Genomic DNA, 23,394 nt, shown 5'->3' with positions numbered 1-23,394 from the left:
TTGCGTCGGATGGTATTAACTTTTTGTCTGGATAAACGGAGAATGCTCTCATCTGGTCAACAGCCTCCTTGGTCTAGTGGTTAGAGCGTTAGGCTCACGATCTGGAGGTCTGGGTTCGATTCCCGATGGGGACATTGTCGAAATCACTTTGTGAGACTGTCCTTTGTTTGGTAAGGACTTTTCAGGCTTGAATCACCTGATTGTCCGAAAAAGTAAGATGATTCCGTGCTTCGGAGGGCCGTTGGTCCCGGCTATTAGCCGTAAAAACACCTCCACCAACCCGCAGGGGAGCAGCGTGGTGGAGTATGCTCCATACCCCCTCCGGTTGATTGAGGGAAGGCCGGTGCCCAGCAGTGGGACGTATATAGGCAGTTTATGTTATGTATGCTCTCACCAGGTACAAAATTGGAGACGAGTAGGGCGCGAACCTCGGGTCAGAACATCGTCTGAGAGGATTATAGTTGAAATATTAATCGACTCTCGTCGGCTGATAGCGTTAAGCGATGAATGAGGGAAATCGTCAACCACGGCGAGGTCGGACGAGTCCTGAAGTGTTGGCAACATCTATGGCTAGAGTACAAATTCACGCAACGTAATTATTCGTACGTAGGTGTATACCCAGCTTTACATGTTGCCATCCGACGACTGTTATTGTTATTACTTTGTTGTTATGCTATTCTTGATTTGCCTGTCAGCCAACTGACATCATTCACGCTTAGCGTCTTTCATAATCGTCGTCAGCTGATTTCAGCTCATTTGCAGGGCTTCTCTCTCTCACATTACCTTCCTCTGTCGTGTGCCAGTCACACGTACCTACCTAGTAGTTTTACTGTCCCGCACTAAATTACCGTCAATTTACTAGGTATGATTTTAATTCAATGGTACTCGTACAAGCGACCAACTACGGCAAAAGCCTTACGGCAAAGGTCGTTCGTTTAATATTTACCGTAGTGACACATATAATAGGGTTCGTAGATCTTCTATCGTGTGGGTTGTGTGGTGGATTACCAACCTCATCACCCCTGGTGTCAGGGTTACTATTGAGCCGCCAAAGGCCCCTGTCATGACTCATGTAATGACTACGTACTTATATCAGTAAGTAGGAACCGGGACCAACGGCTTAACGTGCCTTCCGAAGCACGGATCATCTTATTTTCGGACAATCAGGTTCAATCAATTTTTGATCTATCTACGATATCTGATAAGTCGTTACGATGTCTTATGATAGATCTTTGATTAGAGATCTTAAGGCTCCCCGCTGAGATTTTCGATGTCTGACGGCATGTAGGTACATGAGGAAAATATTTTTTATCGCTAACACGATAACTCGTGACAACTTTTAACTACTTAATAATATTTAGCACCGATTTTATTGCAAAATGGCACTATTTGCCTATGTCTGGAACGAATGTTTCGCGAATTTCGTCTTATTTAAATTGCTGTTTTATTAAAGATACCTGCTAAGTGCCTAGAACTATCAGAAAAAAATCAAACTACCTCCAAATTAAAATTTAAAAATATTGGTAAGTAGTCTACTATATTTAAATGAGCCTATTTATAATTAATAATATACCTAAATGAGTAGGGTAATGGATAATGGATTATATAGGACTATCTTTTGCCCGCGGCTTCCCTAGCGTTTAAATTCGGGGTAACACGGTTCCCGTTTCCTATATTCTATATCCAGGTACCAAAATTTCGCTTCGTATCTTGAAAGCCCCATGAAAGTCCCATATAAAATCTCACCCCCTCTTTGAAGGAGTTGGGAGCAGATTTCCACAAAAAAATATGTACGATTTTTTGTTAATCACAAATACTCTGTATACCATGCCGTGTATGCACGTTTTGGGTTTCGATCTAGTTATTATATTACCCACATCTGTTACCTTTTATTTCTCATGCCATGATTGTTACCTGTTGTGTGTACCTTTTAAATAAATAAATACCAATTTTTAGCTTTCTACCTTGAAAATTGCGGAATGCTCCATACAAACTTCCACCCCTCATTTCAGGGAAGTGGGGGGTTAGAGAGAGACAAAATATAGGCTATGTCACTCTTCATCTCTTCAACTATCACCACTTTAATAATCACGTCAATTCGTCACTCCGTTTTGCCGTGAAAGACGGACGAACAAAGAGACACAGACACACTTTTCCATTTATAATATTAGTATGGATAATAAATTGGATAAATGCTACAACATTGTTTTCTGTTTCAAACGTTAGTCTTGTTTTGCTTAGCTCGAACATATTGCCGTTTTCATCACAAGTAGCTATGGCTATGGCTAGCCTAGCAACAGGCGAGCTAAATCTAGCTGGTCGAAGACAAGGCTCGCTATTTCGGGTGTTACCATTTAAGGACAGGGCGGGAGACGGCCCCGGAATAGTCAGTGGCTGGGTTGTTGACATTCTAAGCTTAGGAGTGGTATTCTCTTGCACAGTAACAAGGTTCAAGAAGAGTTAAGATTTTCACTTTCCAATTGTAAGTTAAACTTCTTCAAAAATAATTGGGATATTGCAGTTTTGGTCTACTGGGGGGTTAAAGGCCACATCGAAGGAATTCATCTAAAAAAGTTTTCAATTTTGCAATTTAACATTTGCGCATATAAAACTAAGTGCGCATTGCAAACAAATGTCAACTAGCAATTTTGCTTTTTTAGATGAGTTTGATGATTCGATGTGACTTTTTTAACTCCCCAGAACTAAACCCTTGTATTATTTCAACATATTGGGCCGTGGTAGCCCTGTTGGTACAACGCTTGCCTCTTACTTTGAGGTCGCAGGTTTGAATCCACACACAGGCCTAAAGCAATGATTGCCGAATTTAGTTTAGAATTCATGTTTGGATCATAAATAATTATCTCATGCTCAGCGGTGAAGGACACCCACATTCCCGAGAAATGCATTTTCGAAGGTATGTGACTTGTATACGTATTTACGTATTCTTTAAAATCAATACCTAATCCCAGGTCTAATAAACCGTTTCTTTACTAGACATATCGTGAAACCTCTAAGTGGTCCAGAAGTTAAATGCTCAGGGTATCATGCTTTTATAACAGTTGCTTGTGACAAGGCACTATTACGCCTATTTATCTCCAGACATATTTTTAATCATTGTGGAAATCGTGCTGTATTGTAATGTTAAATTTTCTGCTTACGCTATCACTTTATGTAAGTATAGTCCATTCGTATTCATCTTCTAATGTAATCAATAGCCCTGCAAAATTGAAAGAGTAAACCCGAGATGCGCCCGCGCGCAGCATTTAGCGCCGCGAGGTAAATTTATCCGAATCCAGCGCATTCGCTGTTGCTGTGCGCCGTGAGATACGACGCGATTAGGTACACGTACGATATAGATAGTATTAAGTAGGTACTTATATTCGTTACCAATATCGTTGCCTTATTGTGAAATACACGTAGTAAAGCGCCTTTTTATAAAAAATCGGATGTGATTTTTGTTTTAATAAAGCCTTACAATAGACATTTTTACCCGGATTAAAGTTAGTTGAAAGAAATCGAGATTTTGTTGAAGAAAATCATTTCAGAATGCAATTTTCCAAAAAGGTACTTGGTTTTCCTGGCTGTCAAGGTAAAATATTGCGGATTTGAGCGAATAATAAATTGTAACTCTATAGTCTATAGAGTAGACACTTGTGCAGTAGGAAGTGAGCTCGCTTCCCGGAGATGATGTCTAGCACAATAAGACAAGTAGCGTCGCGAACTCGGATAAATTCGCCACTTCCCGCCGCCGGCGCAGCGGCTGTTTTGTACGCGGTTTCTGCGCTTTGTGAGATATGAAGTGTTATTCTTGGAGTGCAATATTTGGTCTCTGATATTTTTAATTAAGGAAATTATACAAATGTGTGTAAGAAGGGAGCCTTTACGAGTGATAGTATGTAATACGGGATTACAAGGCGACTGGATCGGTGAACTGGAAGCGAATTAAAAACATAGAACGCGTTCAGCTACTTATCTTTCCAAACATGACGTAATAACTGACAAAAGCAAATTGATGAAGATAGAAGAAAGAAAGGGATATGCATTTATCAAAGCGAATTAAAAGCATAGAATGTGTTCAGCTCAGCTACTTATCTATCTTTCCAAGCATGAAGTAATAACCAACGAAATCAAATTGATAAAGATAGATAGGAATATGCATTTATTATTTCTGAACGTTACACAGACAGTACAATACAAACATTACGTAGACACACATAACATCGGCATAAAACTAACTAACAAACTGAACATAAAAGAACAATAATAAAAAGAGAAGAATAAAAATGCTAGGTAATGGTGCTAATTCCTGTAAATACCATCTAATTTTATTTTAAGTTATATCTGTCATTTTCTTATCCGCCGAAAAGGAAAGGGACGGGTAATCGACAAGCAAAACTCCGCCACGGTGGTCAGTTTTAACTCGGTAAAACGAGTTAAGGCTGGCTAAAGTGCCGGTCCCAAGCCCGGGTTAAGGAGGAGGGCACGGGAGCGCATTGCCATTATCCTTGTGACAATGACAATGTGACCCCACCCATATCCCACTACCCCTCCCACCTCCCATCCTCTTACATCCTTTCCGCTATTCCTGGAGGAGTAAACCTCGACCCCAAAAATCCCCAACCCAAGGTGTCATCCGTACCGTGCCGAGGGGTGCGTGGCTGAGGGGGTGCTCAGTCTCAAACGGAGGGGCTCCGATACCAGGCGACCTCGGAGTCATCGTCAGTCGCCTTACCTCTGCAAGCGGGGCTCTGCAGGGGTGGACCTTCCCTTCCCTAGCTTCTCGTGGGAACTATATGGAGTTCGAAAATTTGCTGAGTAGTTTTACCCAGATTTTAACCGGAGAAGTGTCCATGGACCCTTCTTCGGATGTGATCCCCGGGCCATCTGAGGCCAAGGATCACACAGCTACCCGGGAACCCTCTGGGAACCCGGAGAGCGACATGGTGGACCTGCCCATGGAATCGGTGGAGGATTCGTCCAAAACCGACACACGGACAGACCAGGGCTCAACGGGGCCCAAACCCCCCCCTAAAAAACACAGATCAGGGGCAGAAAAGCGGAGGTATGCCTTGTGGCTCAAGCTTGGGCTACCGAAGGCAGAGGCCGCTAAAAGGTGTGTTCGTCCGCTCGCTGATTTCCCGGAGTTCAGGCAGAAAGCCTCAACTGGGGGGGAGACCCCAGGGTCTCAGCAGCGGACGGACAAGAGGCCCCGATCAACCGAGACCTCCCCGCTGGATCAACCGCAACGGAAGGCAGCGAGAGGTCAAGACGAGGGCACCAAGCCTGCTCCGGCGTATGCTGAGGTCGCTGGGTCCTACAAAGTTGGTGTAATCAACAATGCAGGGCCCATGACTGAGGCTCAGTTGGGGCAGGTTCAGGTGGCCATCGCTGATAGGATACCACACGTGGAGAGTGAGGATGTGGTCAGGCCGGTGTTTGCTGGCTGCTCTGCCAGGCAGGGATGGCTATGCCTGACCTGTCAGGATAGGGCGACCAAGGATTGGCTGGAGAATGTCGTTGGCTCAATCGTGCCTTGGGAGGGAGCATCACTGAGTGTGGTGGGAGAGGATGCCCTTCCCAAGCCAATCATTATAACCGGTTGGGTCAACGACGCCAGGACTGAGTCGAAGGTCTTGTGCGGAAGGTTGGCCGTCCAAAATAAGGGGATGGGCTGTGACCGCTGGAGGCTCCTCAATTGCAAGGCGGAAAATGGCGGGCGCACTCTGTGCTTTGCCATCGATGCCAGCGCATTGAGGAAGCTTCAGCTACGCGGTTATAAGCTAAACCTGAATTTGACAACGGTCACCTTCCGCGCCAAGATCCCGAAGACTGGGATGGTTCAGGATGACGGGTTGGCAATGCCGGAAAGCGCGGGCGACAAAGAGGGCGGAATACTGTCCTCCACGTCCACTGCGCGGGTAGCCACTCCTCCTGAGCCATCCGAGTCGGACGGAGCCGTGGGGAGTATGGTACAAGTCGCCCCCACCGTAGTTAAGGAGCCAAGTCCACCGGCTCCATCAACCTCAACGGGTTCCGTATCCTGGCTGCGCCCCGCACAGACGGTGCAGGCCATAACCCGTGGAGGCAGTAGAGGTGGGGTCGCACAGCGACACCCACAACGCGGTGCCTCGAGTGCCAGATCCAGGGGTGGACGAGGTGGTGCCCCTAGGGCTCGTGGCATTCGAGGTCGAGGAGCTGGTGCCGCGACCAGAGGAAGGCCTGCACAACTGCCCTCCCTGGCAAGCGAGCACAGTAGCAGGAAGGCTGCTCGCAACCCGTTTAATTCCTTCCCCAACCTCCCACCCCCCCGACCCTAAGAACACTTTTAATCTTCCCGACCCATCCTTTCCCTTTCGGACCCTTCACCCCTCCTATTCCTTCTCACCCTATATATACTTATATAATAAGATATATATTATACAATATATATATATATATATACATATATATTTTTAAAAAACCATTCCCAAATATAATATGTTCAAAGTCATTCAAGTAAACCTTCACCACTCAAAGGCGGCTACCGCCGCCCTAAACCAGCACCTGCAACAGGTGGGTATGGACATGGCTTTGATCCAAGAACCGTGGATCAACAAGAACACGGTCATGGGGCTCAATACCTCAGGTAAGTTACTATATAATGTTGGAGGCGTAAGGCCTAGAGCTTGCATAGTCTTCAAGAAAAATGTTAATTTCTTACCTATACCTTATCTGTGCACAGATGATTTAGTAGCTGCCTACGTCGCTCTCCCAAGACTAAATGGAGCCAGGCTGGTTGTCTGCTCGGCTTACCTACCAGGAGAGACGCCAAACCCATCGATGCAGCTGGCTGCCCTCGTAGAGTATTGCGAAGACCAGAAGGTACCACTCCTCATTGGGTGTGACAGTAACGCGCACCATACTGGGTGGGGGAGTACCAATACCAATCCACGAGGTGAGGAACTATTCTCATTTATTATGTCCAATAACCTTGAAATAATAAATTCGGGCTGTGTTCCTACTTTTGTAACAAGGGCCCGACAAGAGGTACTGGACATTACACTTTGTTCAGAAAGGTTCGCCAACCATATAAAGGGATGGCACGTATCGGATGAGGCATCGCTTTCTGACCACAGGTATGTAAGGTTTGATATCACTTTAACCTTGGAGAAAACAGCAGAAGCGTACCGCGACCCGAAGACAACAGACTGGGAAGGCTTCAGAGCCTCCCTACGGCAGGAGCTGAGCAGGCCTTATGGGCAGATCAGATCCCCGGAGCAGATCGAGTCAGCGGTGGGGACAGTAAGGGAAGGACTCCTAAGGGCCTACCAGGACAACTGCCCTCTAAAAACAACGTCCACGAACAGGAAAGTACCATGGTGGAACAAAAAACTAAGTGGCCTACGATCAGAAGCCAGGGTTCTTTTTAATAGGGCCAAGAGTAACAAGGACTGGGACTCTTACGCAAAGGCCCTAACTGGCTTCAACAAAGAACTGAGGAGGGTAAAGAGGAGATCTTGGAGAAAATTCTGCGAGGAAATAAAAGGTACCCCTCACATAGCAAGACTCCACAAAATAGTATCCAAAGCCCCTCCATCCCATCTAGGTTTCTTGAGAAAACCCGATGGGATCTTTACCGGGTCCGCGGAAGAAACACTCAAACTACTAGCGCAGGTACACTTCCCCGGGTCCTCCCCGACAAACCATCTAGGATGCACTCCAGGGACTAGGCCCCCCAAAGCCAGGAGACCACGCACTGAGGACTGGAGGAGAGCATCGTTGGTAATTAGACCTCAGCAGGTAGAGTGGGCGATCGACAGCTTCAAGCCCTACAAATCCAGCGGGGTCGATGATATTTTCCCTGCTCTACTGCAGCAAGGTAAGAACATCATCTTGGGAACTGTGGTCAAAATCTTCAGAGCGAGTCTTGCCTGGGGATATCTGCCCAGCCTATGGCGACAGGTAAAGGTGATCTACATTCCCAAAGGAGGGGATAAGGACCCATCACAACCAAAGTCATATAGACCAATAAGTCTTACCTCCTTCTTACTGAAGACAATGGAAAAGGTAATTAATATACATATTAGGGACACATTCATAAAACTAAATCCCCTACATGTAAGGCAACATGCATACCAAAAAGGTAAATCAACCGAGTCGGCACTTATGGAACTGACTGATCGTCTGGAAAAGGCAATCGAGGACAAGGAAATTGCCCTATGTGCCTTTCTGGATATTGAGGGCGCTTTTGATAACACCTCTACAGAGGTCATGATCCGGAGCATGGAAGCCCGCAACATTGACAGTACAACGGTAAACTGGGTAGAGTCAATGTTGACAACAAGGATAGTAAGAACGAAGCTCATGGACACAACCCTCGACCTGAAGGTTGCTCAGGGCTGCCCCCAGGGCGGAGTCCTGTCACCCTTACTTTGGTCCTTGGTAGTTGATAGTCTACTTAGCGAGCTAAGTTCCGCGAAATATCATACTCAAGGGTACGCGGATGACTTGGTGGTTACTGTAGTAGGTAAGTGCCCTTACACAATCTCAAGTCTCATGCAATCAGCATTCAAAAGAATTGAACGGTGGTGCTTAGAGTTCAAACTATCAGTTAACGCGAGCAAAACCGTAGTCGTTCCTTTCACAAACATGAGAAAGCTCGACAAACTCAGACCTCCTTACCTTTTCGGAAAACAAGTAGGCTTCTCTAGCGAGGTTAAATATTTGGGATTGACCTTCGATCAAAGGCTTACATGGTCACAACACATAGGTAGTATCACAAGAAAAGCCAAATCTGCAATAGGCACCTGCAGGCGCCTAGCTGGTTCAAGATGGGGCCTTAAACCTAAGGCCATGCTTTGGCTCTACACTGCTGTGGTGAGGCCTATGCTCGCGTACGGCTGTGCAGCATGGTTCAAAAAGGCATCTATTGGAACCTACATTTCGGACCTAACCAGCGTCCAAAGAATGGCTTGTATGATAATAACGGGAGCTATGTCGTCCACACCAACCTTAGCAATGGAGGCGGCACTAAACCTGCCTCCACTCCATCTCTACATAATCGGGGAAGCTAGAATAGCTATGCTCCGAGCTAAGGAAAGGGGTAAGACGACATGGGGATCAACTGTCATGAGAAAGCTCAAAGAGGACCTTATGACTGACCCGGTCATGGCGATGCCCTCAGACGTCATGGTCGGGACTCATAACTTTGTGAGGTACTTCAAGGTGGTAATACCAGAGAGAGAGGAGTGGTCTGGAACTGTACCCTCGCCCTTTCCCAGTGCTGATCGGGTGTGGTTTACCGACGGCTCTAAGCGAGACGGGCTCTCAGGGGCGGGTGTATACGGAGGGTGCCCCAAGCGAAGGAGGGTGACCAGCATGGGGGCGCACGCCACAGTTTTTCAGGCCGAGATGTATGCCATCATTGATTGTGTGCACCAAAATTTGGGGAACACAAACAGTAACATTCTCATACTGTCGGACAGCCAGGCTGCCCTTAAGGCGGTGGCGGCGTCTGAAGTAGACTCATTACTCACTCTAGAGTGTATTGATAGTCTGAACAAGTTGGGGGCCTCAAACTCGGTAACACTAGGCTGGGTCCCAGGGCACTCTAACATTAAGGGCAATGAAATTGCTGACGAACTCGCAAGAGAGGGATCGGGCACAAGTTTAACCGGACCCGAACCCTTCTGCGGGATCTCGAAAAGCACCTCTAGATATCATCTGGGGGTGCGACTAGGAAATGAATCCAAGAAATTTTGGTACAACTCAGTTGGCCTAAAACATTCAAAGCAGCTGATTAGACCTTTTTCTAAGAAATTATCATCAAAAATCCTTACTCTCACTAGGGGGCAGGTTAGGTTGTTGATACGGGCCCTCACGGGGCATTGTAGACTCAATAAGCACCTACACAGAATGGAGCTGACCGAGTCTCCTCTATGCAGATTCTGCTTAGGGGAAGATGAGACGCCACTACATCTGCTATGCAGCTGCGAGGCTCTCATACATAGTAGAAGCCGTACACTTGGGGGCCACATAATGGACCCCCAGGAAGTCATGGAGCTTTCTCCCAAAAAGACGTTGGATCTATTCGAACGGATCGGTCTAGAGGAGGATATTTAAATGTAGGGACTTAGGGTCACAATAGATCTGTCAAGGTCGCAGTGACCCCGCGGGCTGCATTCGGTCCGGCCCTCACAACTTTCAAATAATAATAATAATCGACAAGCATAAAATTTATGGAACACACGTCAATTTTAAGCACAAATCTAAACCAATCGTCTAAAAATTTTACATCAGTCAATAACCCGACACAGTTAAGTAAACAGCACGTCAAACGGATTGCATACCAGCGACGTACCTTTTTGATTCGCCCGGGTTATTCATTCATTTACTCATTCTTCCTAAAATTAAGAGCTGTGAATCATCCGTCCCTTTCCTTTTCGACGGATATGAAAATGACGGATATAACTTAAAATAAAATTAGGCGGTGTCTGCAGGAATCGAGGCCAATAAGTACCTATGTACAGTGACGGTTTAAAACAACGCGTTCAAATTGTTAATGTGCATTTTATTTATAATGAGCATAAGGAAGTTCAAATACCAAGACTGAAAAAAGAAAGAGTTTCAGGAAAATCCCCAAATAATGTTACTTCCCAAAAATTCGTAGAATCAGAATAGAGGCATCATACCCGCAGACAGGCCCCAAGCTCTTGCGGATGTAGTAACTGCATAACTGCAATTTATAATGTGGACCCCAGCTCTGATTTATGCTGAATGTGGGTTGAATGGTGGGCGAGACAGGAATTTCAAGCATTTTGTTAGCATCGGTTCTAAGTAATCTACTTTTCCCTTCTCTACTACTTTTGGAGTGCTGAGACTAAGTACCTCATTTTACTTCCTGATGACCCTTAAACCCGATACGAACTTTTAAGTTTTACTTTTCCGAACACACATTTTTTTTAAATTAATTATTTGTTTTGCGTCAGTTTATCTCAACATTTTGAAAATATGGACCACTCCAATATTTCACTAAGATAATAGCCATTTTGAAAACTGACAATGATATTTAGTGCAAGAAAGTATTTTGGCATGAAACTACTAATTTTATTTATTATTAGTTTGAGCTTAACGTGGTTACGTTGAGGTATGCCGTACGTACGGACAATCTTCATACTTATTAATATGTATATTTGGATGGCAGTATAAGTTTGTTGCACGGACACTGCGGGGTTGTTGCACCGTCGCAGGCGCATATAAATAACCTGTCTCCGGGGAGGGCTGAACACTGGATGACAGTTGCACTTACAACAAGCGCACGCTGAAAATATCTAGTGTAAATGTATCTAGCTAATAAATAACAAAAACTCAAAAGGTAGGCAAATAAATAACAAAAACTCAAAAGCAAAATAAAAAACTTAGAATTAATTCAAAGGGAGAGTTGAAAGAAAACACTAAGGGCTTACATGAAATAAAACAAAGCGATAAAGAACGTAGATGAAGTCAGTTTTATATAATATAATTCGTGGAAAATGCTACGTCGACAAGAGTTTGATCGAGAGAGAAGTTCGCAAAGATTATGCACTTAATTAAGATGTCTCCTCTTCTAACGTGTGGGTTACGAGGTGAATTACGAACATCAGCAACTATGATAGTATTACTGGTCAAGAATAGATGCATACCCCACATGCTTGGGATGATAAGCAGCTACGCATTCAATATATTTTCTTTACACCCAGTCAAACAAAAGAACAAGCTTAAAACCAAGACGTTACGATAATTGGGGATTTTTCCGTTGCTATACTAAAAGTCAGAGCCTCTTGTAACCAACAAAACATCCGAAACTATGCTTCAACGCGAACGTAACACATTATAACGTTGAAGTTTGGTAAACATGATAATATACGAACGCCATTTTAAAGCCGAGATCGTCGCGCTCACGGCGATGCGGGTTGGACAGCCGCCAACTATGCAAATAGCCAGACAAACAACAGGAGACGTTATATGCTGGGGCTATTCTACATCAGGAGTTAGATAGTTGTATGCTACGATTGCCTGGTCAAAGGTACTCCAGGAGTTTAGGACTTTTGAAACATACATGATGTTGGTCTAACAGAAAGCTCAGGTGATGGTGGGTACTTAGTTCATCTTGCGATAGATGTGCCTCTGACTAGTCCAATTGAGAATATAGATGTGAGCTTATATTCTGAAATAAGTCGATGTTTTCATCTTCAATATAAGAGTTAATATCCGATATTTTAACATTTAGGTATCCGAAATCATAGTACCTAATCAAAATCCAGATAAAAATATGATAGGTAAGCAAAAGGTAGGTTATAAAAAGGAAGGTATTCAAAATGATAAGTGGGAAAATAGCCATATTGGCTCCAAAGATTCGAATTTCCATCATCATAACGTATGTGTACGTGGTGAAAAGTATGCATCATACTTTTTCAGAATAGTCCATCTAATTTAACGGCACTAGTAAGTAAAAAAAAAAATAAAAAGTGTCACTAGTCACTGCTGTCACAAGGGCCAAATTCCTGTTGGATTTGGACAGCAAGGTTTGAAAAAATGACTTGGTGCCATTTTTCAAGCTTCAGGAAACGTCAAAGCTGTACCAAAGGCCATGAAAAAATCATAGTTACATTTATATTTTCTAATGCAAAGTTTTTTTTCTTAACAACTTATATTTTTAGCCTGGCAAGCGTATTTTATTTATTTTACTTTTTCGTCCCCTGTTTAAACTTTACTCTTCGCTTCATCGGCATCTTCTTTATGGAAATAACTTTGGCATTCTCAAAATAACATGCAGAAGAAAGCTCTCACACTTATTCGCTGGTTATTGTTGATTTTTAATTCGATTCCACATATCTCTTATTCATTGGTATGGCTATGGCATGGGCAAGTGCCATAACACAAGAGATAGAAAGAATATTTTAGTCTTGACTGTTGAGCTGTTTGGTTAAATAATTAATCAGATCAAAAAGTTTCCACATTCATTTTGTTTCGGAATTGTTTTCTTGGATAGGTCAACCGACTGTTATATTGTTATAGCTCTAGCGATTGTCCTCTCATTAAACACTTCCTTGATTGTTCAAAGAATCTTAGTAGGTAATTAAATTGCTGTTTTTTGGATCGACTCCAGCGCCACCTATCCGCTGATTGTTGCTAAGCCGAACGACCTCGGATTATTGTATTATTGCTAGTATTGCTACGCTACCACAGATAAAATAATAGTTGTTTCCGCTGCCAATGTCATGCCATTTGGCATCACAAAATACCTGTTTTCAAACGTAGTAAACAAGGTATTTTTACATCAGTACTCTGTGATAGCTTTCTTGAAACAGCTGGCGGTTCTTTTTCATGACTGTAATTTTATTTAGCAGAAATGCGTTTCTTTAACTATATTTCAGCTTCACAATCTCTTCACACAGTCTTTGTATTCAAATGTTGTTATTACTCTTTAGATCTGTCATCATCACCAGCCCATTAACGTCCCCACTGCTGGAGCGCGGGCCTTCCCTATGGATGGATAGGGAGATCGGGCCTTAAACCACCACGCGGGCCCAGTGCGGATTGGTGGTTAAGTTTCAGATCTGTCTAAGTCTCGTTTAATAGTTCCAACTATCGATTATATCGCCATTACAGCATTCCAATCTTGCTCGAATTTCCGATTAAATATATCAAGATCTAAATCGTCTTATTTTCTTTTTTATTACTGAAAACATGAGGTCGTATTAAACTTGTTACCTACGCCAATATTAGGTGTTACAGTAGCTTCCAACAAACCGTATCGACTTCACATTTATATTTCGATACTGTCCCCTTCATTCAGTTAATGAAGTGTTTCTTACGTTTTATTAGCTACATCTACATGATCAAAGTACAGACTATCAGCAACTGTTTATTAAAAGAGACATGCAAACGTGTTACGCCTGTTCTGTACCTTATACGCTACATTAATACACACAACTATTTTTAGTGATTTTTACACTTTTATTTCTTAAAAAAAATACATAGGGAGTTTTTGTGTTAAGTGAAATGATAATAATTTTATTCAGTGGAAGGAAGGCCTGTACGACCCATAGCAATGCAAATTAATTTGCCTTATCTCTTACAGATATAAATTGGAATGACTGTTACCGTTTTGTTCAGGCAAAAAGAGATACCTGCAAATTAATTAAATTAGGCAACGGCAGGGCTTTGACTAGACAATTTCGATAAATACACATAATGAGGAAAGTATCAACACTCAGTTTGTAAGGTCCACAACTGACGACACCAAGACTAGTGTCAGGATTACCTATTCTGTGCCGTTAAAGGTTCTTGAAAAGGCTCATATAACGACTACGTACTTACTTCAGTAAACGGTAGCCATATGTCTGGGTCAGTTACTATATGATGACCATATTCTTTGTTTCGTTTCCTTTGTAGAAATAAAGAACCTGAAACAACCTTCCCCCCAGACGAACCGGTCCCCCACCTGGAGATAATCCCACCCCCGCTCCCGGTGCGCCCCCGCAAGGACCGCCCCCTGATCCCAATGCAGCCAGACCGCCCCAGCAAGGCGCCAATACCGTAAGAGACCATCATTCTCTTCTCTTTCTTTTACTCCTATGGATTGTAAGATCCACGAACGACTCTGACGTTGGAATTATTATCGAACCGACAAAAGCCTCTGACTCAAGTGAAAGCAGATGCAACCAGATCGTACGGCGCCAATAACGTGAACCACCAGCAATTTCTCCTTCTCGTCTTGTGGGTTGTAAGGTCCATGAATGACTTTAACCACCGTGTTGTTAGAGGTTGGTGAACCACCACAAGGCACCATGGCTCAAGTGAATACTAGTACTTATACGAAAATGAAGTCTTTAATTTTCTTATTGGCAACAAAGATAAAAAGTTCTACGATCACCAAATTCTCTAACTCCTATCACGGTTGCCAATTACTTTGGATACCGCATTCAAAATACCCGGTAGGAACCCAGCAGAGGAAAAGAAATAGTCATTTTAAGACTAGTCTCAGCCAATAACATCTAGACGTGACGCGATCACGATCAACACTAAAGTGCACGAGGAAAAGTTCAAATCCAGTGCAATATAATTACGTATTGGAACAATATGCGATTGTTGCTAACATCTACGCAGGTTAAGAATAGTTCCATCATAAGAGCGATACAATCAAAAGAGTAGATGGCACATCTACTAGAAGCTCAATATAGAACCACTCTAACATGCAGTCATGTATCAATGTTTATTCAATCAAATGTGTAAATGTATGGTGTGGTGTTTTGCTCACTTGCACGTGATAATTGACTTATATGCACGGTCAGTTATGACAGCTTGGCCTTCATAGCGAATTTACAAGTCTTGTTGTTGTCTAGGCTGTGCCCAGTCAAGTTCAATGTCACGATCAATGTTCTTTGCAATATTATCCACAGCAACTTCTTTTAGTGTAAAATAAGCGCATCGGTATTTTAGAAAGTCTTTGCCAAGAAACTATTCGTAAACACATTAATAACTAAATTTCTGTTGCAGTACCCCTGCAGAGCAATGGCCTCTCTCCCTTTCTTCCACTCCTCCCGATCTAGAGTTTTCAACTAATCATTTTACATTTCCAGTGATCCTTCTGGGTTATATGAACCGATACCAGATATGGAGATAATCCCACCACCGTATCCAGCACATCCAATCAAAGCGGACACCTCAGGCCGTGTAGACCAAGACCGTAAAGACCACCCAATTCAGAGAGACAGCCCAGACCATAATAACCGCCCAGTCCGTCGTGACAGTCCAACAAACAAAGATAGTCTGAACCAAGCACACAGTCTAGACCAAAAGGACCAGCGCACGATCAAAACGCAGCGATATCAATACCAAAAGGAGCTAAAAATATAGTAAGAGATCATACAAGCTATAAAAATAATAAAGTTCTTATTACAACTGATGGTATGGTTATATTATTTACTTAATATAGTAGTTATCGAGTATTCAAGTATTGATAACAAGGCAAAAATCTGGCTTTTCACAATTAGTTAGGGAAAACAACAAAATAATTTTAAATGTTATATCCCCAGTGAGCCTTCTAATTTATACGAACCGGTACCAAACATGGAGATACTCCCGCCGCCACTGCCCGCCCAGGCACCAGTGCGCCCAACTTATAAGGACTCCCAGATCCAAACGCAGCTAAACAGAAACCAGAAGCCATCTCGTAACCAGGAAACAATCATGTAAGAAACCAGATTTTCAAAAACCTGTACTCTCAGACCTATTTCCATTAGGCAGCCATTTATAATTGAATCTCTCTAGTGTAATTTATGTGTTATGTTCAATAAATAATTTATTTTGTATTACTATAAGTACCACTCGAGAGTTGAGTAGAGACACAAGGCAAAATTTCCACTTACAGCTGCCAGTCTTCAACTTTTATTGCGATCCACTTTAGGACATTAGCGCGAAATTTCGTGATTAAGCTAGAACAACTTAATACAGTTACTTAATACAAAGTTTATATTTGTCATCTTTTTAATCAGTATTTAAAGTCTGATTAGCTTGTATCACTTCGTCGCCGATGTCGCGAACTGACGTATCTGCAATTTTTGTGGAAACTGACGTCAGTTAGCAAAGTCAGCCACGACTTGATGGTAGATCAACAGAAATCTCTTTACGACTTTTATCCTTTAAGTTTTAAGCTTTGTATATTTCCAGGGAGCCTTCAAATTTATACGATCCAATACCGCATTTGGAGCTCATACCGCCTCCACTTCCTCCAGTTGTGCCTAAAGAACCAAAGTGGCGGTCAAATGTGCAAACACAAACGCTGGACTTTTTTCCGTAAGGTCGTTTTTTCTTATTAGTTAAATATGTTGAAAATATATTAACCTTACACAAAGGACACAAGATATTATATTATTTTAGTTGAAGTCTCGTTTCTGTGACATATTACATATCATGGGTGCAGTATTTCTCGCCCCCAGAGCATCTTAACACTCTTGAGCAATTGCTAGCTACGGCAAGATAAAGTGGTGATTTTCGTACGGGTCTTTTTTCTCGCGTAGGTTGGGTTGGGTGGGTTGCAAGGACCGTAAGGACCAGGTAAAAGCTGATTAGTTAAGGTAGCATCTTAAGCTGTTGGATAAAAGCCGATGATAATGTATTGTATAGTCAAATGTACTAAACAATACAATACAAAAGAATATTGCATAAATATAATGTAAGTTTGTCAAATACACCAGTTCGTCGGTTGATGGGTATGATTTGCAAATTTTCCTCTACAGGTGTTTAGACAGTTATCGGTAAGTAAAAAAAAATATTTTCTTTCAGGCCATTAAGCTAAAAAATGAGCAGATTTGTGCCATGGATAATATGGGGAACAGACTATACTGCTGTATAAAATATCAACATAATACCAGCAGTATCAATTTTTTCTACCAAGGATAACTTCCCCTAATGGCCTCTTCTAAAAGGTATTTAATAAAATACTATATTTGTACTCGCATTCTTGAGGAAAAGAGTTAAAATTACACACTAAGGCCGAATATAGCATTTAAGAAAATGCGACGGTCATAGTGGCCAGATATTTTCTTTACATATGATAACTATCTACTCCTTTTCTTCCATATTATCTATATGTAGCAGTTTAAGTATTGATATTTATTTAATATAACAATTATGTGTGTATAATTATTATAATTATTATAGTAGTTTATGTACTCAATACAATCTTACATCTTTATATTTATTTTTATACGTATTTACCTACAAGTTTTCCCGTGATGCACTGTCCCGCAATAATATTAAATAAGTATCTCCTATACTTAAAGGTTGCCTGGAAGACATTGCTACTTAGCAATAAGGCCGCCTATTGTACTCATTCTATTTCTCTTTTGTTTTGTATTTTCCAGTTTGTGCAGTAAAGTATTTATGTTATGTTATCTCACCTAAAAAAAATATAATGAAAAAATATACGCTTCATATTTTGGACCGACAAACATATTGAATGCTAGTTTTGACGCAAACACGTCGACCTGGACCGTTACCAGCAAGGCCCACTCGACCCAATAAATAACAATATGATTTATTTGGTTTCCCGAGCTTCCTCAACTAAAATTATGTTTCAAAAGAAGTATGTCAGGATTGAAACAAAATGGAATAGGTACTATAGTCTCTGCTTACACCGTTGGGAAATAAGCGTGAGTTTAATGTATGTATGTATGTACGCTATATACACACAAGCCTTTCCTTTTTAATAGGAACACATTCAATACCCATTATAATACCCATACAATAGGCATTCGATTGTCGATTGATTTGAGATATCTGATGGGTTGATAAGATATCTGATGGTACAAAGTGGGGGTTCTCCAAAAATTACTTATTTTACTTAATTTTATTGCGATTTTGATACCTTTTCAATTCACAGAAAAAGAAATCGATCAAACTATCGTTCTGTGACTAATCAAAATTATCAAAAAACCCACTTCCCGGGCTTTTGAATTCGATTGTCCAAAAAAAGTAAAAACTTTTCCGACAAAGATTCAATTGTGTTCCACTAGAGATTGTTCACTAAATCGTGTTGTTTGTCGTTTGTATAGTGAGAGAGAGTACTTTCACTGCAATTTTAGTTGCGGTTAAAGTGTCCATTGCACTTGGAAACAGAATATTGCCGGACACTTGACCGAAAGTCTCGTGCTATTTGCCCCAACTTTTACTGCAGCGCGTAAGCAGCTGCCTGCTTCTTGATAGAATGGTTATATTTCCCACGAATGTTCCCCAAAAACAATATAGATTTCGTTGTACAATTTTAATATGGAAATTACCTATTTTTTCATTGCTCGGATACATATTTATTCAAAAATACAATGTAAAAATAATTGTTGCACATTTGGATCAGATTATGTATAGAATTATGTTGCTATCTATATTGCTACTCTTAATTTTGATTAGAATAAAAATGGGTGGAAGATGTAATTGTGCCTGGATGTAATAACAAGGGTCATCATTGATACCCAAAAACAAAGATAAAAGATCTGTTATCCATGAAATTAGAAACGGTTAAACGAAGGGAAAACTGTACAGCGACATCTTTATTTATGTACAGTATACTATTATTTTATACAACTTTTTCAGTATCGAATTTTATTGGCAAACATCATCGGTTGGTTCGGTTGTCGTACCCGCGGTTGTAGCTGAAAATCAGCGTTTTGTTCGTGAGAGCAAAAACTTGCGCTGAGCTATGACCGATTTGCGCTGCTACAGCACACATACATACCTGGCGTGTTTAATACAGAGCTTCGTCTCTGTTGATTGGCTGTCTGTATCTAATCTTTTTCTTTTTGTATGCATGTGTGTCTGTAGACCAAATAAAAGTTTTTATCTATCTACATCTATATTGTTTTTGATGAACGTAGCCTGGACAATCCTTCATTAATTCACAAATCACAAGATTAAACCTTTTTGTATCGATAAAATTCATTCTAAACTCGGCGAGATAATACATGAACTTGAGAGGAACCATAATGGCTAATAAGTTTCCGCTTAAAACAGAGTCACGTGTCTGAAAAGGAAGAAGACATTATGAGTCAGAAACCGGTTTTGTCATTCGAGACAGGAATGCGGTCAATAAATTATTGTTATTTTCCTACTCAGTCACTTCAGTCTTTAAAACTCCATTGTGGTTTCTGCATTTCGGCGAATTTTAAGCTGCAGTTGCAGAAAATCTGTAGGAAGCTGTGAAAGCTGGCCTGGCCGTATAGATCTACATGAAGGTCAAGTATGTCTAGTTAAAAAATCAGGAAAAGCTTTTTAATTCAAACTTGTTTCCTACATAATCATTTATTTTGTCTAACGTTATTTATTCGTAGGTCTAACGACATAAAAATCCCCATTTGATTTTTTTGACCGGAAATATTGTAGATTTATCCCAGACGGCATTAAATACTCAGCCGGCCAAAAAAGAACAAAAATAAATTGATCGAATCTTGTTATGCGTATATTTCGTCCCAATTTCGTCAGTCCTGATCTGACAGTGATTTCTGAGAAGTCTATCGTAGGTATAGATAGTGGAGACATTATTTCGTCATGATTAAACGTATTACTCATCTGAAGGCTATTGCTTTATTTAAAAAAAAACAAAACCGGTTGATCTAATGTTTAGTTAAGATAACCTTAGTAAGAATTGCTGCGTTTAAGCTTTGCGGGGTAAAGGTAGCTTTCTAATCAGTCCAAGAAAGTTCTAGATGGTATCTCTAAAGCTCTCTAGATTTCGTTGTCAATCCATTTTAGTAAGCTTGCGTGTCATGGACACAGTACCAGCCAGTGCAGCGGGGTCACTGACCGGGCTTGCGAGGGCTCGGTGAGTCATGCTCTTGCGCATGCCAGATGCCTATTACGGGTAAGTATAGGTACCGAATACCGATGAGAAGGAAGGAAGAAACGTGTTTCGCTTGCTATTGAAATGTGCAGGTGGGAAGGTGCACGTTGCATTATGGAAGAATTGACCTATTAAAAAAGCAATCAGTTAAAAAAACAAGGTCTTAAATACTCATGCGATATTCCAACTACCTACATTCTCCATCATCAAATTAGTTTAATGATTAAATCTCTCCATGTACATAAGATCACGCCTATTTCCCATTGGGGTTAGAGACTACGGAATTCCATTTACAACGATCCTGACACACCACTTTTGCTTCTTCTACTCTCATCAAAGACCTCATGTATGTTCGCTGGTTTAAGAGTACTGTACTCTTGACCGGGAATTCAAAACATCCTGGATAAATCCTGGACATACTATGTATAGATAGTTAGTTGTGTATCATAGAAATAAATCTTTTTGTTTCTTTATTTAAATTCGATCTTTATTTAAATATCCACAGATTAACACAATGTATACGCGCCGACATAAATATCAGACGCTTGTTTTTTCACAGTATACAACAACTGTACGGGAATCTGTCTGACATGGCTTGTATGAGAACTATTACGGGTCATGCGCATACAGAGTCGGACAATTGTCAACGAAACATTACAGAAGAGGTATTACCATATTTTGGATATTGAATCATTAATAAAATCTTACAGACATGGAATTAGCCTAAGCACACATATCCTATGGTTCAATATCGTCGTCTTGTGAAATATATTTGCGATGGAATTGATATCACGACACTGAGTACACAGATTTAAGAGTAAGGATACCATTAATAAAAACTCGTGTAAGCTTGAGCGTTTGTTTTATTCCAATGCCTGTACATACTAGATACCCTACCTACATACATTATAACTGCCAAAGAAGTAAATGAATGATTCAAATGAAATAAGTATTATACGTTCAGTTTAAAATTTTAGATGATATTCCTTTTGAAGAATCCCTTCAGTATCTAGATTGAATTCACCTAGTTCACAAAAAGATTCAATATTGCATCAAGTATATTGACGGAGTAACCAGTCATAAGCAAGTGGATGGATCCATACAACGCATCTGTAACTATCATTATTCTTATAACGGCCATTTTCATTTTATTTCTGACAACTTTAAACAGAGCTGCTAATTTACAAGTCATACCTACAATAAATCATTTTGTATTTAATATGAATATGTGTAAGTACATAATTTTTAGGTGTACCTTAGTTTATACCACCGACCTGTATTGAATATAGGGTACTAACTATTATTTATTCCGTGATTTTGGGACTAACAAAAAATATGATAATGATAATAAGTAGTCATACATAAGTGATAGAAAGGTTGTTTTGCAAAATGTCAGAGGCAGTTCAGCTGCTAATGTCGTAAAAACCGACATCGGTATTGTATCGTTTCTAATATGTGATTTACAGTGACATTGTAACATAATCCATGGTTAGTCATCTTTGTGCGGAACTGGACAGATTCGGGATTGGACAGATTCTGAATTCATCATGCACATCTGTTCATTTTCTGCCGTATAGCTAATCCATCGAATCCAAGAATCTGCACAATCCACTAATCTGTCGAATTGAGAATCTGCCGAATCCAGAATCTGTCCAATCCCGAATCTGTCCAGTCCCGCATAAGGGAATAATCACCCATATAATAGCATATGGGTGATGAGCTGATCAACTGTCACTTCATGACTTCGTATCATAAGTGTCTGCAACTTAACGTCTGATTACTTATGGCTTTACTAATCCCGTTAGGAATTACAGACGTATATTTTTTATGTATGCAAGTGTCAGAGGCCCGGATAGCTTGGTTGTTTGCCTGAATGGGTCCTTTTTGCCGTGGGCCGTCGGAGGCCGGATATTGCTCATGCCGGGCGAATTACTGCCCCTCCTGCCTCCTACCTCTGTCTATAATCACTGGTTTGAACTGGATTTAGGTCGCCGGTTCACCAGCTATTTGAATTCAGATTCGCTGGTTGGCTTACAAGCTCATATTGGTACTAATTGGACATTTGTAGGTAGTATGATAAAAATGATTAGTTGGCAGCATCACTTATTTATGCTGATGTATATTAGTACTTATTCTCTGTAACAGAAGTACCTAAACGCTAGCTGAAGTAAAAATATATCGATAAGAGTTTTTGCAACACGACTCGATGTATTTTTATGTATCGTTTATTAAAAGTAATGATTACCTACGTACGAAGGCGGTGAGTGTGTGTGTGTATGTGTGTGTGACGAAGGTGAAGGTGGGTAGAATCCATACTAACATTATAAATTCGAAAGTAAGTGTATCTGTCTAACTGAACCTTTTCGCGCATAAACCGCTGAACCGTTTTAAATGAGATCCGGTATAGAGACGGTTTGAGATCCAGAAACCATTCGGCACTAAACGTTTTGCCTCTTCCTTTTTGATGCGAACAGCAAAGGACCGAAACTGTCTCCGTCGTCTGTTTTTCCAACTCGTTATACTCTGAGAGCTTTCCAGGCTACAGTGAATAGGCATTTGCTAGATAAGCGGTGATCCACCCTAGACCACAACGTCACTGACCATCAGGTGAGATTGTGGTCAAACGCGAGCCTATGTTATATAAAAAAACGGGCATAGGATAGTTTTATCTCCGAAATCATCCTTTAAAGGGATATAAAGGGGGTGGGAACGAACATGTCGCCCGCGATTACCCAAGTCCACATAGACGGATTCGTCGATGGAAAGCTGGTAGTTATGAGATATCCGTAATTAAATGATGAATGAGATATCTGAAATTCTATCTGAATTCTACCTGAACAAAAAAAAAGACTTTTGTAAGACTGCGCACCCTCAGGCCTGTTGTCTTAAATTTTGTACCGGGTAAGAGCCCTCAGCGCTCCCCATTTATCCGGCCAAGTATTGCCATTTACGGCAAATATACAACAAGTTGCGTCAAATAATGACGCCGGTAAGATTACTTTTGTAACACTAAAATGTGAACAAACAATTGTTGGTTA

The 23,394-nt window shown here is 41.2% G+C and overlaps 1 protein-coding gene across 3 annotated transcripts; it reads left to right on the top strand.

Annotated features, from left to right (window-relative positions):
- The first annotated feature begins 1,394 nt into the window (after window positions 1–1,394).
- On the top strand, window positions 1,395–21,210 carry LOC126378925 (uncharacterized). 3 transcript variants are annotated; one of them, XM_050027467.1, is made up of 7 exons: window positions 1,395–1,523; window positions 14,448–14,559; window positions 15,603–15,878; window positions 16,059–16,214; window positions 16,693–16,818; window positions 17,308–17,450; window positions 20,916–21,210. In XM_050027467.1, the coding sequence occupies exons 2-6, from the start codon at window positions 14,525–14,527 to the stop codon at window positions 17,318–17,320; spliced, it is 606 nt and encodes a 201-aa protein (XP_049883424.1). In that variant the 5' UTR covers window positions 1,395–1,523; window positions 14,448–14,524; the 3' UTR covers window positions 17,321–17,450; window positions 20,916–21,210. The 3 variants fall into 3 exon arrangements, with proteins under 3 accessions (XP_049883424.1, XP_049883415.1, XP_049883429.1); XM_050027458.1 differs by having other exon boundaries at window positions 14,416–14,559; XM_050027472.1 differs by lacking the exon at window positions 14,448–14,559.
- The last annotated feature ends 2,184 nt before the right edge of the window (window positions 21,211–23,394 follow it).

Source organism: Pectinophora gossypiella, chromosome 2 (genome assembly GCF_024362695.1).
Source record: "Pectinophora gossypiella chromosome 2, ilPecGoss1.1, whole genome shotgun sequence".
Taxonomy (NCBI): domain Eukaryota; kingdom Metazoa; phylum Arthropoda; class Insecta; order Lepidoptera; family Gelechiidae; genus Pectinophora; species Pectinophora gossypiella.
This window is presented reverse-complemented; position numbering and strand designations above follow the sequence as displayed.

Excerpts from the sequence above, each read along its gene's own strand:
- LOC126378925 (XM_050027467.1), top strand. The coding sequence starts at position 14,525 with ATGCAGCCAGACCGCCCCAGCAAGGCGCCAATACC. Across the intron at positions 14,560-15,602 it reads CCCAGCAAGGCGCCAATACC|TGATCCTTCTGGGTTATATG; the intron begins GTAAGAGACCAT and ends TTACATTTCCAG. Across the intron at positions 16,215-16,692 it reads CGTAACCAGGAAACAATCAT|GGAGCCTTCAAATTTATACG; the intron begins GTAAGAAACCAG and ends GTATATTTCCAG.